A 17808-nucleotide genomic window follows, 5' to 3' on the forward strand; every position below is an offset into this window, starting at 1 on the left:
TGCACTTAAGTGCAAAATCTCGGATCCTAATTAAAACTTAGCTAAAACTTTCAGATGAAATGTCACTGATTCTTTCTTTAAATCTATTTTTATGTAATTCAAGCTTTTACTTCCTCCTGAGGGAAAGTCAAGCTGTGCCAGCAGCCCTTGCCAGAACCCATCTTTTTTCTTCCCTCTGTGTTGGCTTTCCTTCGCTTACGAAGATGCAGGGACCTTTTTGCTAGAGCTGTCACCTTTCCAACCAGAGGGGTCCAGCTGGCACCTTCTTTCCCTGTGTGTCAAAGCCGTAATGAGGGAGAGAAATTGTTCTCCGTAAGTGCTTATTAGCATTTTGCATCAGGCTTACTCACTTTTCAACTCTTCGGTGGTGTTTAGAAATAAGTACTAGCTTGTAGGCTAATAGTTTTGTTAGACCCTTTGGGGGGGGTGGGGGGTGGGGAAGCCAACAAAAACTTCTCAGCAGGTACATCAGGAAGCAACCCTTTGCTCTTCTTCTTTCAATACTGTGTTTTGGACAAAGGTAAATAGGCTGTTTTAATATTTTTTTTTTTAAATAGCACTTATCTATAGTTTGTGGGGAAAACAATTTCTCACTTCTCATTTTCCTCTAAAAATTGATCAATATTTAAAAGTAGAGAAAGCTTCAGGACACTTTTGGCCTAAGTGACCTGATAAACATGGATTAGACAGAGATGCCTTTCAGAACCTTCCCTGAACCAAATCCTTTTATTTCCAAAGTCAAGGATTTAATAATATACCTGTGCCATCCTTTGTTTCTGGCACCTTGGCAGGATTTAGCCAGCTTGATTTGAAACTTCAGTCTGGTCTTGAGATCGGAAAATACATTCTTCTACTGCATTAGCATGTAAGCAGATGATGCCCTTGCATATAGGGAGAGGAAATTATAGTAGTGGTGGTAGCTCATTGCAGCTAGGTGGGTAGAGATGTTTTATCTGTCTTGGGAGGGTCACTCCAGTTTTGTCTAGGTACCTGGAGGAGATTGGTTTGTATTTCATTTTCCTTTGTGTTCTACGTGATGTTTTTCCCTTCCCTAAAGGGGACACCTTTTGTTCAGACCTGCTTTGCCATATTGCAGAGCTTGAGACATGCCTCATACAGCTGTGTTAAATAATTGCGTCTCAAGTAGCCCCTTTCCCAGTCATGGTTAGTGTTTCTCAGAAGGAAACTGTCAAAAGAGAAACCAAGGCTGAACTTGCTCCCAGGACAGCAAAAAGGTATTGCCACTGAACACAGAAGCAATTTGATTATGTAGATTAAGCATGGCTCAATCTATCATAATCACTGTAAAGAAGCCATTTAATTTTGTACCTGTTTGCATGAGTATTCATTACTGCTGATAAGCAGGTTAGCCAGGGAAGGATTTCTCAAGCAGAAATGTTGAGACTTTGATACCAGTGAGGAGATGCAGATAAGAGCAGGAGAATGCCATGCAAATAAGCTTAGGTAAAGCTTTATGTACATACGTTTTTTTCTTTTAGAGGGGTAAAGAAGGAAAATCCATTGAGAACAGCACTGCAGACTTTGACCAAGTCATCTCGCTGCAGTGAGCGGGTGGGCGATGGTACACACTGGATGGATGCAGAGGTCTCCTGGCACTGGGGAGGAAGGCTCTGAGAGTGGTGGCATGGCAGTGCTACGAAAGCGTCTCCTCTGCCTGACAGGGGAGAGCAGAAATCCGTGTATGTGTTTTTTCACCTCATTGTTGCTCTTCCAAAGTAATTTTAATTTAGGGGAGTCTCGAAACAATCATCTCGCCGCAAGTGAGAGGAGCAGGCTCTGGGACTCCAGGCTTCAGGTTGCCTTTAGGCACTGTCATATGATGGAACTATCTTCATAGTCTTGCATCTCTGAACGTTTCCTTGTTAATCTAAGAGGATGGAAATTCCCTTCAAATAGGTTTTTGGTGCATCTCTTCAGAAAATGAGCTTTTCTTCCGTTTATTTTTCCTTTCCTCTGAACATTCAGCTTTGTTTCTTAATGATGTCTGGCTTGAATTCTTTAAATAGAAACCTACGATTGCACCGCAATAAGCTGGTCACTTAATAGGACTGTAATCTTGTTCACTGATGAAAAGTAGTCATCCCTTGTTTCCCAGTAGCCTAATAAGTAGTACGCAATGTACACAGGAGCTAGTCAGGGACTCAGATAATTTACAATCAGCAAATTGGCTCCCTTCACTGGAATTAATTTAGCCAATACAAATTATTTTGGGAAGTGATTCATTGCCATTTTAAAGCGCTAATTAATTTGGATGACTTATGAACATTAAAAATGAAACCTCCTTTGTCATTTCCAAATAGCCAAATGCTTATTCAGTGTCATTCTTAAGTAACTTGTGACTGTAACTACATCTCTTGTAACCTGAAATATAAATTCCAGTGGGATTTTGAGGGGAAACAAGGTGTAAGACTTGATATTTTTGTTCCACTTGCTGCTGAAATTTTAAAGGCTCAAAATTGGTGAGAATTTTGACTTCCAGCTTCAACTCAGTGTTGTTTTATTTTTGCAGCATCCTCAACTAGTTGTTCGGATGTTAAGATATACCCAGGTAGTAATCTAAAGCTTACGAGATAAATGCCTGCCTGGAGTGATCAGACCCAAACTTTCTCTTGCCTGCCTCTAATACCAGCTGCTGGCACAGGTAGCAGTGTGAATAGCTCCAACCGCAATATTTTCAGGAGGGCGCCTGCTGTTTTCTGACTCATCCTTTCTTTCCGAGACCAGGGCTGGCCTGTAGCATTCGTGTGCAGCATCTCCCAAACCAGTATTCTTGCAGGTTATTCTCCGGCGCAGTAGCGCACTACTGCTTCATCCTGGAAATGCGATAGTCTTCATCTTCTCTCTTGTGATTGAAATGCACAGCAGTTTACAGGAGGCTGAGTGAGCAGCTTTTAAGAAAAGCAGAGAGATGTGACTTTGATCAGGTTTATTCTACTGTTTTTTTTCTCCCCCTCCTGAAAATCTTCAAAGATTTTCCTCCTTCCTGTGGAAGCTAAGCCCCGTAGCATGTGTGCTGTGAAGCTCCCAGCTGTCTGGGTGATGGCTTCCCACTCCTCTTGACATGCCCTCTGCTCTCTGGCCATTGGCAATGCTTTAAACAAGAAGTTTTCTTTGGCTTTTATTACTTTGCTGCTTCACACTTTCCTTAGGTAGTAAATACATTTTATTTCTCTTTCATCCTGCCTTTTTCATGTTCATTCCTCCCTTACTCGTTTGAAATTCTCGAATCTTCGTTAAAAACAAGTGGAACCCAGAATACCAAAAGATACTTCATGTATCATGCATGCTTGATTCCCCCCCGCCCCCAATCTTAGCATATGACTTACGTATACCAACACACACTGTATATATTGTTTTATATGCTGCTTGAAAACTGTTCTCATATGCAGAATAATTTCTACCTTGCAGATAAAAGAAGCATGCACACTGAACTTGTGACATCTTTGTGCTGAACATGCTTATATACTTTCATACCCATATCTCTTCAAATGCTCATTTTGGGCTCCATTTTTTTCTGTGGCTAAGGAGAATTAATTAAAAAAATGCTCAGATGACTAACAATATTTTATTCCTTATCACAGCCCTTGGAATCCAACTGCAGAGAACTTTGTGGAAAAAAAAAATCATACTCTGTTATTAACAGTTCATACATTATATTGAAATTCCAGTGTGTTGACACTTCAGTCCATGTGAAATACCATCTTGATAATGTGATTATGCAAATGACAGGCTTTAGGAGAAAGTGTTTAATTTTGAGTCTTCTGTGGAAGAAGAAAAATATTGGTAAATGTTCTTTTGGTATTGCCTCTCCCCGGTTGCAGGACACCCTCTGAGCTTCCTCCTGGTGAGGGCAGTCACTTGCTGGACCGCACTGCTGCTGCAGTCAGTGTGGGCAGGAGTGAAGGGAGCCAGGTGATTCCCTGATAACCCTGACCTCTGTCCACTGTGCTCCTCCTGTCTAGTGTGTTGGGGGGGGGGAGGTGTATTGCACCATTTATTTTGCTGTTTCAGGGCTGAAGGTGGCATGCCAGCAGGTGGCTGGTACATCAGTGCCTACATTAACTCTTCTTTTCCTAGATGCAGAGCAGCTGGCTGTGCCGACAGTGCGAACAGAGGGGATGAGTCTGTCGCTTTTGTTCAACTCTGGAAGTTCAGGTCCCCTGTGGTACTGCAGCACTCTGATATCATTCTAGCTTCTATTTTAAGAATAGCTTTTCCAAGAAATGTAGGTGGCTCGGGTTTTTCTTCTTTGTTGGTTTTAAGTTTACATTTGCAAACTCAATTTCTCTTTCCTTCTGCAAGGTGAGGCTTTTTTTTTTTCTCCCTGCATGATCGCAGAAAATTGCCAAGGGGTTGATGTTTTTTTGAAGTGAAGGCAGATCAAAGTCGCACATGTTTCTTGAATGAAGGCAGCATTTACTCTTTCAGACTTTTACAGCTGATATTTGCTTACCAATGTGTCTCTTCTAATGCCAAGAGAAGTAGACAGTGTGCTCTAGATGGGACTGAGGTCCTCCTTATTAGAGTCATCTCTTTCCTAGAGCAAGTGAACGACATAGTGGTCGACATAACTCTGAGTGCTGTTGACATTACAGTTCCAGTAGCTGATCCCGATGGTGCAGCTGTACAGATAATGGATTGCAGTTCATTGCAGGTGCAAGCAGAGGTCCAAGCAGGCTCTTGTTGTTTCCTAGGCTTTAAAAAATAAGAGCATCCCAATGCAATCACAAATTGTATTGGTATGATACACGCTATGAACCGGGGACGCAAAGAAGTCTCTGTGCAGCTGTCATTAAACTTGTAAGTGGATGTTTCTCTCCTGTTGGGACTCTGCTGCTTTAGTAGCCATCAATTCTTTATTTGAGTATGAGTTTTATAACAGATGAACCCAAGTCAGGAATTCACCTGGAACCTGAACTTCATTCCTGACTCCATCCCCAACTCCCTACTGAACCATAATGTTACAAGGTGCAAGCTGAAGTGCAGCAGTATGTATTGTGTGGCCCTTTGTATAAGCTATGCCCCAAACCGTACAACTTAATAGAAAATTATTTGTATTAGGGTGATACTCAGGGTCACCCTTATATTATATGTTGGGGTGGAGAGAGAAAAAGAGCAGATTCGTATTCAGAGAGCATTTGCTTTTAGAATTAAATTATACAACTGTTTTCCCTTCCCACCCAACCTCTGCAGTGCTGCTGTTGGGCCACTTGGTCTGAACTCTGATACATATCCTTCTGGGTTCTAGAGATGCTGATTAAATAATTGATAAGCCTGTTGTAAGGTTTGGCTCATGGTTTTTTTGGTGGTTTTTTTTTGTTTGGGTTTTTTTTTTTTTTTTCTTCCAGATGATGCCTGGAAACCTGTTTGTTGTGAGTTGTAAGCTCTTCTCTTCCCATGCTTGTTCTTAGTGTTATGCCTTTGTCTTGCAGGCATTTCACTCTCTATTGCCCTAGGGATTAGAGGTGGCAGGCATGCTCTCTCGCTTCCCCCACAACTCTTAGCCTTTGGGTAAGAAGGCTCATCCCTAGTATTTTCTAGGGTTTTTATAATGTATATTATGTATAATGTCCTGGAGCAGAGCCCCCTGAAAGCAGTAAGTCATTGTAGGAGCCAGGCAAGTTTTACAGGTACTGAGCCAGCATCTATTGCCTGATCTCAAGCTCCAACCACAGCTGGTCTCCTGTAAGTCAGAGCATCTCCTGTGTGAGCAGCCTTTGCTATCCTTTCCACTGCTAGGTTCACATTGGCTTTTTTTTGAAGTGCCATCTATCTGCTGAAATCTCTGGTTGGCACAAAGTGGCAGTGAGATGAGGTCTGAGTGCTCAGAGCTAATCTCAGTAAGTCATCCAGTATTCAGTGTTTTATGAAGCAGATGAAGGGGGTCATTTAAGATAGGAGCTGCAGGGGTAAAGCTGCATTTCTCAATACTTAATCAGTGCTAAAGGAGGACTCTGGTTTCAGACCAGCAAAAGCAAAGCAAGAGTGAAGCAGGTTTTGAAAAGCCATTGGCATTGGGCTAACCACCGCCTTTGAAGTTGACTTCAATGCAGCAGCAGAATTCCCACATCGAGGGTGTTTGAAACCCTCACTGCTGGTGGTCTGCTGTCACTGCTGTTTTTTGAAGGTGGGTTTATAACCTCATTCACTCTAACAAGTGACACTGTTTCAATTACAGTCAAAGCAACCTTGCACTACTGTCTGTTGTGTTGGTTTTGTTTTGTTTTGTTTTTTTCCCCATTCTTCAGTGCATCTACTGATGGCAAGTCCTGCCAGGCCACCACCATTCAGTAGTTACAGCTCATGAGCTGCATCAACCTTTTGCTCTAGCACTCCTAATTAAGCAATTTTAATGGCAGGATTTAATGTTTTACAGAGTCTAAATGAAGTGGAAAAAATATGAACTGATTTTTTTTCTTTCCAGCACAAGATTTTGATCACATAATTTAACCTCTGGGTGAAATGGAAGTAGAAGCATTTATGCACAGGTGGTTTTCTCTGCAAAAGCTTTACTTTATGTAGGTCTCTGCATTAATATTGTTACTGTTTGGCTTTGGGCAACTGTTCTGAAGGTTTTCATATGCTTTCTGCCCTTCTGTTATCAGTAACAAAACGCCGAAGTGTTTTGAAACCCAGTAATTTGTGACCAGCTTAATGCCAATTGTGTTGCGTGTTGGTAAAGCAAGAATTAAGGCTTTTATGACACTCCTTGTAAAAACAACTGCTCAGACTGGTTTTCCAGCAGCAACACTGATTTGATCCTTTTAACCTATTTAAATAAGACTTAGTTTCCTTTTGGTGCTGTTCTGATCTAATTCTAGCTAATGCTAGATGAGCTAGCTATGTGCACGGAGTGAAAACAGTCACTCCTTTGAAAGCAATCTTGTGTCTGAATTGAAACTACCTGGATATGTAATTAGGATATATAATTGTTTTTATATAGGATACACGCAGAATTATAATAATCAGTCCTTTCTAAGGAAGGGAAAGCCAGTATGGCAGGAAAATTATGTTTAGTAATTTAATGAGTACCTTTTAGACAGAAATGATACTGTTAAATTCGGGGTTGTGCAGCTGAATGGAGTTGTGTTGACCCTTGCACGAGGTGTTCTGAATTCTGCAAGGGAAGCGCTGCTTCAAACAATTACATCTCTTATATGTTGTTGTGTATCATAATCTCTTCCAAAACTCTTATCTGGTTGCTAAAGCTGGAGAGAGGTGAGCTGTTTGGTGCAGTACTGGATTTTCTAGTTTTACTTTAGTATGTCTGAAGTGAATATTAAGTTAAGCAGAGAGGTATAGCTGGGGCAGCCTGGGGAGCTGGCAGATGAGACAGTGTATTGTTTCCCATTTACTTATAATAATGAGAGATACTGGAGGGAAGATAAGCAATATTACATATACTGGGAAGAAAGATTGGTTCAGATCCATTAAATTAAAAAAAGTTCCTTTTACCTGTAATCTGTAGATAACACATAAATTAACTGCAGCAGGAGAAGTATCCCTGCTCACCACCCGTGCTGGCAGAGGCTCAGCATTGCTAGCCAAGTCTCAGAGTGTAAATCAGGCATATATGATTTTTTTTCTTCCTAGTTTCTAGGTTGATCAGTTGAGACCTCGTTGCCTTTTTCTTCCAAGAAAGACCTTCTACAAAGCAGACTGCTCTGGCCAAGTTTCTTCTGACTACCAAATAACAGCAAGCCTGTCTAGTCTGGGGAGTATGTGCTTGGGGGAAGACTTGACTTGTTTAGAGTGAAATATCCTTGATTAAAATAGGAGGTTAATAGTGCTTCTGTGTGTGCCTTGCTTCACAACTTGCACGTTAGCTCCAGCATTTGAAAAGATAAATCTGGGCCAGCAGGAGTATAAAAAAAAAAGGAGAGAAAATGAGCTGGAAGTGAAATACAAATGTCCTTATTTAGTACAAAAAGGATTCATCTCACTGTTGGCTTTCTGTTTTCATTAGGTTCACGCTTGACGTGACAATGCAAAAGAGGACATTTAAATTGTTGGGAAATGCATGAAAAGCTGAAATAAAACAGGAGTTAGCAGTTTGTGAAACTTTTCTTCTAGTATTATAGGAGGCAGCAGCCGGCACTGGGAACTTGTGAGTTTTCTTTGTTCCAAAACTTAAGAATATATATAATTTGCCTTGCCAAAAGTAAGCAAAGATCCACACTGTGAAAAATCACTCTGCTGATGCTCAGATGTTTATATAAGAAAAATACCACTTTAGAGATTTCTTTTTAGATAAATGTTTGGATAGACGTATGGTTACAGGGTGAAGGGATGCAATTTGGCTGCTGCTTTCCCCGTGTATACCTGAATGCAAACTCAGACCCTCTCCATGTCTCTTGGCCATCCTCTGCAGCGATCCCTCTTCTTCCCGTTGTAAGGCTCCTTGGTTTTCACCCGAGAGCAGAGCTGTCTAAACACACAGGTGTGGACAAGGACAGTCTCCTCCTCGTAAGCCCATCACAGTCACTAAATCTTTGGCTTTTGCTATTCACTGCGAACCTGGGAATTACCCATTCTGCACTGGGGAGGGGAGCTGTGAAAACTCATTTTTGTACAGATTTTTGAAGTTTCCATTGTCTTTCTTTGCAAGCAGGTTTGAGGTGGGTTTATGATGCAGACAAGTGTATTTTCGGCCAGGCTGGGGCTTCTATGTTAATTTCAGATAACATATGAATGTGGAATTTGAGCCCAGCTCACTACAAATCAAAATTAATGAAGTAATGAATGTGATGCACACCAAGCCCCAGCATCTGTCTCCTCATCCAGACAAACTCATACTGTATATGTGCTCTGTGTGTGGCTTTTTTTTTTAGAGGCCATTTCTTTATACCATCACTTATTTCTTCCTTGGAAGCTATATCTAGAGCAGTAGATGATCATGAACTCTTCACAGGAGCTTTTCTGCTGATGACTGTAGCAGTACACGAAGTTTGCTGTGACGAGAAGTAAGTAGTGTTGAGTCCTGGAAGAGGACAGTTTTTATTTTCCTATATCCACTGTACTGTGTCCTGTATTTCTCATCTCTGCTCTGAAACATTTGAGGCATCGTCAGGTTGAGAGGGAAGCAGGAGGTACCTGTTGTGGTCCAGCTCCAGCGCTGTGGTGTCTGTTGAGCAGCATCTCTTCAGAAAGAATATCTAAAATCGAAGGAGGATGAAGCAGATGAGCTAAAAAAATCAAATGCTATAAGTGTGTGTTTGTCTTCCCTCACCCTTTGTCAGCAGAGCTTGGGTTTGTATTCTAATATTTATGTAGCTGAAGGATATTATAAAATCAGAGGTACTGTGTCGCAACACAAGGGGGTTTGTTCACTCCTATAATCCCAGTAGGAAAATGACATGATTTTTTTTTCTTTTTATACTTGAGTCTTTTTAAACTTCTTTTTTGCTATTAGTGTCATTGGTAGCTTAATGGATTTCTTGATTGTTGAGCTCCTCTTTTTGATACAGTATTTTTGATACAGTCTTTGCATGCCTTCAAAATGACAGGGAGCGTTAAAAACAGTCATTGCAATTTGAGATACCTAGAGATAATTTTTTTTATACCCACTGTGTGAAAATAACTTGAACAGTAGCAGAATTATCCATTGTGAGAGAGATGATTTTACTTGTGAATTGGGTTTAAAGATAAAATCTTTCCTACTTCCTGGGACGTGGATTTCCTATTCATTACTCTGTTAAGATTAATCGGGAGCAAGACTTTAATCCAGAACAAAGATGATTGAATTGTCCTTAAACAGTTATATAGAACATTACCCAGATCTCACTTTATTGAAAGCCTTTTTTGGTCTTGCGGTGCTGAGAAACCATGAGCATGTGAGAGCTGCTTGCGAGTACATCATATGAAGAAGGATGCTTTTTCCTCATTTGCTGGCTCATTAGAAAGTAAAATGCTTTCTAGTTTTTTTGCAATAAAGTTGTTAGGTGGTGTTGCATGGAATGAGTTAAATCTGTGTAGTATATTAGCTAGAAATTATTTTGCTGTGCAATAAGAAAAAGGGCTCACTCCACCTGCAAAAGCCTCTGACAGCTTAAAGGTCTGCCATTAACTGAGCAGCTGCTGGGTTTGTGGAGTGGCCAGGATGGAAAATTAAGTACCTGAATGCAGCCTTGTTTCCTCTTTGGGACCCCACAGAAGGACAAGCTCAGACTCCAGCTACCTGAGGCTGTCAGGCAGTGTGTCAGGCAGAGCAGCAGCATGATCCACCGCTCCCCTTGCTGCCACCAGCCCCAACTGCACACTGCCGATGCAGTGATGCTAACAAAACCGTACTTTTAAGAATTAATGTGGTTTTTTTTAATCTCCTGTTTTCTAGCAGGAAGTGTGTAGAGCTGTCAGGTTGTCCTAAATCTCCAGTTACAGCCTAGAACAGAGTAAGGATGTCATCTGGTTTTCACCCTTTCAGAGTGCCAAGGAGAGAGCGTGGGGGGGAAGCGTCTAATTCAAGGATTTCCAGGCTGTGACGTGTCAGCTTGACAGCCCCTCAATTCATTTCAGACTCCTACCTGATAGTGGGCTGTGATCGGTAATGTTTGGGAGCTGGCAATACTTACTTCAGATGCATGTACCACATTAAAAAAAAAAAAAAAAAAGGGAAAAAAAAAAACCAACAAACCCGCTTGCTGTTTAATGGCCTCGCTGTAGGGATGCTGGCAGGCAGCACACCGTTGGCAAAACTGTTCCCTGGAGTTTAGAAGCGTATTCAAGGCCAGGAGATTTAGGGACTTATTAAAGGCACTGCAGCTTCAGGCACTGCTGTTAGCTGGCAGTCACCGAGCGAGTAAGAAAGGAGCCGTCAGTGCTGCGTTTTAAGGCCATTGGGCGTGCATGCGTGCCCCATGCAGCATCTCTTTCTTCTGGCTAGAATGATTTTCACCTTCTGAGTTAAACTTTCCCACTTAATGATATTTTCCTATTATTCGAATCCTCTTTTCTTCAGCTTATTTGCATGCGTTATGTCATGTTTCATTTAGGATTTGATACGGTCAGAAGCCCGGGATAAAAGACAGTGTAATAAAAGGCTGTTTTAATCATGAAATTGTGTAGGACTGGAAGCTGCTGGGACCAGTTGGGACCAGTCATGGGCAAAAGAAATATGTTTTGTCCACCGTTGCAGTCTTCCTAGAACAAAGTGGAGGTCTCTGTCTGCTTTAGGAGAGCCAACTGAACCGGATCGTTCCCCTCCACACACGTGTATTATCCCGTAATGTGCCAAGGCAGCTCCTGCAGCGTCCTTGGCAGTGACTCTGCTGCCCAGCCGTGATGTCCCACCACGTGGGGGACAGCCCTTGAGCAGGGTTTTGTCTGCAGTATCCAGAGCTAAGTATAATTGCCAAGAGTTAATCCAGCTCAGTAGTTTAAAGCAAGACTGTAGTCATAGTTATTGGGTTTTGTATTAAAATGCGCCCCCCCCCTTTTTTTTAAAGTCCTCATTAGGTTTAGCAAACTGGCTGTAGAGGTGATTATGTTCTAGTTGGAGAGATGTGCATGGGTGGAGCAGGGCTGCAACATCCTGAGGTTCCCCTTCCCTCTCAATTCTTCTTGCTGCTTTAAGAAGCAGTCATTTGCTGTAAAGCCACGTTTGCAGCTTTGATTGAAAATGACTGTGCAAAACCCTATCAAAGCTGTGCATGCCCCAGAGTCATTTAAAAAAAAAAAAAAAATCTAAAAGGCACCTTGGAGTGTGTGAGCTCCCTGGGATGTCAGGGGCCATCACCTGTGGTTTGCTGGCGTCCCCAGGCAGGACCTAGTAAATCTTTGTCTACCCAAAAAGCCCAGAAAAAAAGGGAAGAAAGGGAGAAAGGATGAAATTGCTGTCTCTGAGGTTTGGGATTATTAAGTGCTGGCCCACTGCCTGATAACTGTCACTGGTGTGCAGAAGTGAGACAGATCTGGGAGAGGTGGCTGCAGCTGTATAGCTGGGAAGATGTGCTTTTAATTGCTAATTAAAGTTACCATTTGCATTTAGGGGTTTCCTTTTTAAAGAATGACATCATATTACACAAGAAACTGCTAGCATTGTTTATTTATAGCACAACCAAACTGGCAACTTGCTCTTGCTGCTTTGCTGGTACATCTGTATTTCACCTATTGCCTACTTCTGCTTTCCCATCGGTGTTTGGTTGGGTGGGTTTTTTGTTTGTTTGTTTGTTTTTTTTACTTCTGTCCCAACAGGCCTTGTTCTTCTAGTCCTTGACTCCCCTCCCATGCAGACATACAATCCTGTAATGTTTTCACTTTTGTCTTTATAAACAATAGGCAGGCAGTCTAATAGCATGTCCAAAGTCAAGGGAGCTTTGCGGGTTCAGCTTGACAACTCCTCTCTCTGAATTATTTAAAGGCTGTAAAAAAAAGCCCATCTAGAGCTTCAGGTGACTTCTCATCTGGTATTGTGGAGACTGCCTGATAGGCAACTCCTGCTAATTTTGCCCATGTAAATCCATGGGATTTAGTAGAATAGCAAACACAATAGAATTCAGGGGCTACCTCCTCGTGTTCCTTAGGGGAGGGTAAGTTGCAGGGAGGTGAATGAGCAAGTTGAGGAGAGGGAAAGTGGAAGGTGAATGAAAGAATAGGGAATTTCTCTCCAGTTGTAAGAATTGTGTGTCGAGTTTCGATTTATATTCCTTTCCCCCCCCCCCCAATCAATGAACTTTTCTAAAGACATCCTACATTTTTCTTCTGACTTTAATCTCTGTCCTCAGTGGGGGTTGGTTTTGTTTTTTTTTTTTACATCCTTTGTTTTTACATCTAAAATGCTTTTCAACAGCTGAATGACCCAGTGATTTCTGATTTCTCAGGTGCATTTTTGTTGCTGGTTTCGCTCGTCCTTCTGGATTCGGGAGTGTTTTAGATGGATGGGATCAGGGAAGCAGGCAGCAGAGCACAATTGAGTCCTCTAGATGATGCGAAGTTCATTATTATCTTTTGAATAGTTCATTCTGCAGAATGAAGTAGGGAAGAAATCATGCTTTGCATTTATTGTACTAAAGCTATAAAGCTGTACTCTCATCATTCTTAATACCTAAAGGCATAGCTGTCTTCTCTTCCCACTCCCTTCTCCTCCCAGATAAATACAATGGAGGAAGCATCAGTAGTAGGATACTAGAGAAGCAACCTCATATGTATCATCTGTACTCTGTATGGTTTTGTTTAATGAAGTTCTTCACCTTTTAAGTACATTCAGATCTTATTAAAATTCAATTTACTGTACTGTCTTTTTCAATACCAGCCATACAATTTGGTAATCAAAGCTAATATTTTGCAGTGTGGCCTTACTTTGAAAACTGACCTGCAAAAATGGCTTGTGGGCATCAACGTATCTTCTTTCAGGGATTCCAGCATCTCTTTCAGTTTACAAACAAAAGATCGCTCTCTTCCCGACAGCCTTGCAGACATGACCCAGCTCAAAGTCCAGTTCAGCTCCGTTTTGTATACAATATGGATTTACAGAGACCACGCTGACCCTGAGCCAGGCCAGCTCTGACCCTGTTCTGGGCTGTAGGTGAAGAGGAGATGGTTCTGCTGCCTGGGGAGGACGCCCAGCTCCGCTGCTCCATTCTTACCTGTGCATACCTTGTCCCACAGGAACAGGAGACAGTAAACTTTTCTAACACAACCCTATGACTTGAATATGTGCAGGGAGAAGATTTAAGTATAACTGGAATTTTACCTAATTACTACTCAAGAGTAAACTTGTGCTTGTGACATTAAACACAGTTTTGGATATCATCAGAACCTGCTGCCTACAGGTATAGGCTCTAGCCATTTTTCGTTGCCAATCTCAAGTTTATCAACATCTCTTCTTCATAATTTTCCTGCATGCCCTGGCTAGTGAAAATATTTGCCCACTGCACTCGGGGCATTTTTGAAATAGTATTTTGAGGACAGAAAGCTTCCTATTTCTCAAGACTAGAGAAGGCCACGTGGTTTGGTACAGCTTGCCCAGCCTTGTCTGCATTGCGGGAGGTTTCAGGTACGTAGTACTGCGCTTGATCTTGTTATAACATTAGCTGAATTGGATGCTGAAGGAGAGCAGCAGGTTGTGGATTCTTTCAAGATTAATGGAAACTTCTGTTTTACCTTAATTAAACTTCCATTCCTTAAATCAAAGTCCTCTTTCCCAAATAGGTGTATGTTATAAATAGCATTAGTATAGGTATAATTTCATGAAGCTTATACACATGCTAATGTTAATGCATTGATTTTTCTCTGCAAGAAACAATTTGTCCCTTCTTTTATCTCACCACGTCCTGGTGATTTCACTTCTGTGGCACGCATACATATATGTTGCATAGAAAATATAAGAAATATATATGCATATTTTGTAGTGGTTTATGCAGCTACAAGCTGGGCCACCTTGCAGGCAGGTACCCTTCCCTCTTCTGTTCTTACCACCAAGCGGCTGCAGCCCTTTGGGTGGAAGCAGCCTCCAGGGATGAAATAATTTTGCTCTCCCACGGTGCCTCACTTCCCCTCCCCTTGCTGTAGCTCTGCTCGCCACGCAGATGTGTAATCACCCTCCCTGCCTGCAGCCTTGGCTGGAGATGCAGCATCTTACATATGCTGTGATTCCTCCCCCGCCACAGACAGCATCCTCAGTGCTGACATTTAGACCCATGACTCTGTTCCTGTTGCTATTAAATATACTATTCCTGGCTTAAAGAGAAATAAAGGCTTTGATTTCCACGGTTGCCAGACTTCTTGCCCATCCAGTAACACAATTAGAAGGCTTACAGATGCAGAGGGACCATCATCCTTCTTTTCCAGCTGGCATGAGCAAAACATTCAGAATATTTAACATGTTTCGCAGATATTGAGCACTCAAGTCCCCCTGCAACGTTATTCCAAGACCCGTTAACGAAACCGTCAGGATTTTAACATATGTCCAGAACTTTCAAAGCTGGTTGGTTTGGGTATTGTAGTATCAGGGTTTGGTTTGGTGGTGGAATCACACTTAAAAATGGATGGGTATGTTCAAGGGATGTTATTACAGTTAAAGCATACAAATTCAGGTGGCTTTAACATGACCGTTTTTTGCATCTCTGTCAGGCCAGTCTTAGAGGTGGAGGTGATTTCATTAGGATGGTGCAAAGAAGCTACAATCGGCAGGAGATCCAGTTTACTAGGTGTTGTTCAAGTAGACGGCGAGTGACAGCTTCCTGCCCCAAAGAGTTGACAGCCAAACCGTATAAAATGAACAGTAGCAGAGTATGAATCCATTATCAGTTTTCAATAAGTTGATTTCCTCAGTCCATCAGCCATTTCATGAGTTCCTGCCAAAGTGTTCCCCTCTTGCTGACCCAGCCAGCCTGACTTGGCTTGGCTCCCTTCGTCATTCCTGACATCTCCTATGATTAACCCGTTCTCCTGTATTGATTGCCACCATTTGTCGTTGTAATACATTAATTGTTCTTCCACTTCTGCTTTGAGGGGACAGTGTCACGTGAGGGGTTTATTAAGGTTTTTCTTTCCAGGCTGTCCCACTAGCACTGGCCAGCACATGTTCCCACCAGTTACGTGGCTGCAAGACCTATTTCTCCAGAGGTTAGTTTGGGGCTTTATCTGCCCTGTTTTAAGCCTATGGTAGCTTTAATACCTTAATATTAGTTAAGCCTTTCTCTCTCTTGCCCTAATTAGGTGAATTCTGTGTTACACAGGATCTTCTGCACACCCTATCTCAGACTGGGAGCCATGCAGGAACTGGTGACTTTGGGATTACTGTCGTGTAAACAACACTTTGTATGTCATTCCACTTGGAGAAGGAAGGCTCTTCCTACCATCAAGAGACAGATTTCATATCGATACTCAGGTCCCTTAATCATAGAGATCCAATTGCCAAAGGTGTTGAGGATATGAGCTCCTCTTGGTTTCAATGAGAACTGCTGAAAATCCATCCAGCTTTACTGGGAGGGACACACTTGGGTTAAAGGCACTGACAGTAGGCATCATCTGGGTCTGAAATGTTTCATCACATGATAATTGGGAAACCTAAAGCATTTCCACAGCATGTAGTTTGCATACAGAGCAGAATTTATGATTTTTGGAAAAAACAAGGCTAGATTTGCCCCAGTATGGGCTGTTGGACTGAATTCTAGATAGCTGCTAGGCACTATCAAAAAAAACTATCCCTGATACTTTGGCCAAATCAGTTTCACTGTCAGCTATAGCCTCAGTCCCAGGAATTGGTGTTTTTCTGTACCAAAATAGGGGAAGCAAACAAAACTGCTGGATCTAGAACTGTAGGTTGAGGGCACAGAAGAGTATGTCCTCAAACAGAGCTGCCACAGTTGTGTGGGTGCCACCATTTTCTGGGACCACTATAAGGGTTGTCATCTGGGTGTGGGAAGGGGGGAGGAGGAGATGGCGGGATGGGCTCTTCATGGCCTGAAAGACTGGTTAAACTATGGGTTTGTAGAAGAGTGAGGATATTGGGACACCTGATATTTTCCAAGATTCATAACTGTTCAGCGTGTTGTGAGCAGAGTCATTGTCATTCAGGAATTTCTTGCTCTTCTCCCGTGTTCCTGGCATGGGAGCCTGGTATGAAACTCCCCAAGGGTTGAATGAGTTGCTGGAGTGCTTGAGAGATACCAGACACTGATGTAGGTCTAGGACCTATGACTGCTAGGTAAGTGTCCTGCATCCCATGAGCTTAGATATGTGCATAGGTGTGAACTGTAAGGTGGGAAGGGTCATAAGTGTTCTTCAAAACCCTTGGCTGGGTATCATGTTGGACCCAGTGTGTTCAGCCTCACCTGGCAGGCTGTTGCAGTTTACGGTTGATTTCTAGCAATGATTTGTGCCCCTAGTCTGTTTGGGAGAGGAACGCAGCTGGAACAGGTTTCTCATCAGCAGATAAGTAAATATTGCAGTTAAGAAGAGGAATGCTTATTAGGAGAGTTAAATCTCAGTGGTATTTCTCCCTGCTTTCTCTTCAGTGCCTCATTGTGAACATCTGGATTAACCTTGGGCAAATCCACTGAGTGTGTTGCCTTGGTTTCCCCACATGTCAAAGTAGGATAATACTTAGCTATCTCACCAGGGCGTTTGTTACACTTAATTAATGTTGTAATGTGTCTTTGGTTCCTCTGATAAAATGTGCTGTGCGAATGCTAAGTTGTTTTTACTGATTGGATTGTTAATTAAATGTGCACATATAAATGATTTATTGGCATTAGAGAACTAAGACTTAATAATTTAAAATATTAACATCAAGGTGGTTGGGTCAATTTTAAGCCTGTATCATTCAGCTATTTAGAGACTGAAACTAACGGCACTGGGAGAGGAAGGGAAGCAGGAGCTGGACCAGCTAATAGCTTATTTTGTGGTATTTCTATGTGGAGACTGATTTAATAACAGGATCTGAACTCCAGTGCCTGGCCCCCTGGCAGCATCAGCGGTGCACTGAGCTTCATAAAGCACAGGAGATGTCACCTAGCAGTGATCCCTCTTGGGCCAACTTAGAAACCATTTGTCAGCCTTCGGAGGAGTGTGCTCCAGTTCAGCCCAGCAGCTGACGTGTGGTATTAGCTCTTGTGTATCAGGAAAAAGCATGAAAGAAAGGATATCTGGGGCATGTGTGTGTCTGCAAGGCTGCTGGCGTGGATCACCTTCTCCTGCTGAAAGCTCCTGGCCCAGCAGCAGTTTGTTCCCACAAAATAACATGGTGTTTCAGCATCTAACCATAAGGCCTCTGCCTCCTTGTATTCTTCTATTCTCTGTTTTTTATCTAGTCAGATGTTTCTGACATGGATGTGGGAATGAGCT

At 42.2% G+C, this 17808-nt stretch overlaps 1 protein-coding gene and 1 non-coding gene across 11 annotated transcripts in view; both read left to right on the plus strand.

Moving 5' to 3' along the window:
- COP1 (COP1 E3 ubiquitin ligase) overlaps window positions 1-17808 on the plus strand; it is a 132131-nt gene that overhangs the window by 102001 nt on the left and 12322 nt on the right. For 3 of the 10 annotated variants that reach the window (XR_015698749.1, XR_015698746.1, XR_015698748.1), the window contains one exon: window positions 13307-14014. The exons of 1 other annotated variant lie outside the window; for it this stretch is intronic. Coding sequence is in view for 1 of the 9 variants with exons in the window: in XM_087731542.1 (XP_087587668.1) it covers window positions 6446-6466 (21 nt within the window). In the remaining 8 variants the exon portion in view is untranslated. Of the gene's footprint in view, window positions 1-4098; window positions 4247-6445; window positions 6482-8852; window positions 8985-13306; window positions 14015-15515; window positions 16346-17808 lie in introns of those variants that run through there. 6 more of the 10 variants (XR_015698747.1, XR_015698751.1, XR_015698752.1 and 3 more) reach the window with 6 other exon arrangements.
- LOC148052200 (small Cajal body-specific RNA 3) lies at window positions 11097-11231 on the plus strand. The gene has a single exon (XR_015699373.1).

This window comes from Nipponia nippon, unplaced genomic scaffold, assembly GCF_047370975.1.
Source record: "Nipponia nippon isolate SJK-2023a ecotype South Korea unplaced genomic scaffold, ASM4737097v1 scaffold_5, whole genome shotgun sequence".
Classification (NCBI taxonomy): domain Eukaryota; kingdom Metazoa; phylum Chordata; class Aves; order Pelecaniformes; family Threskiornithidae; genus Nipponia; species Nipponia nippon.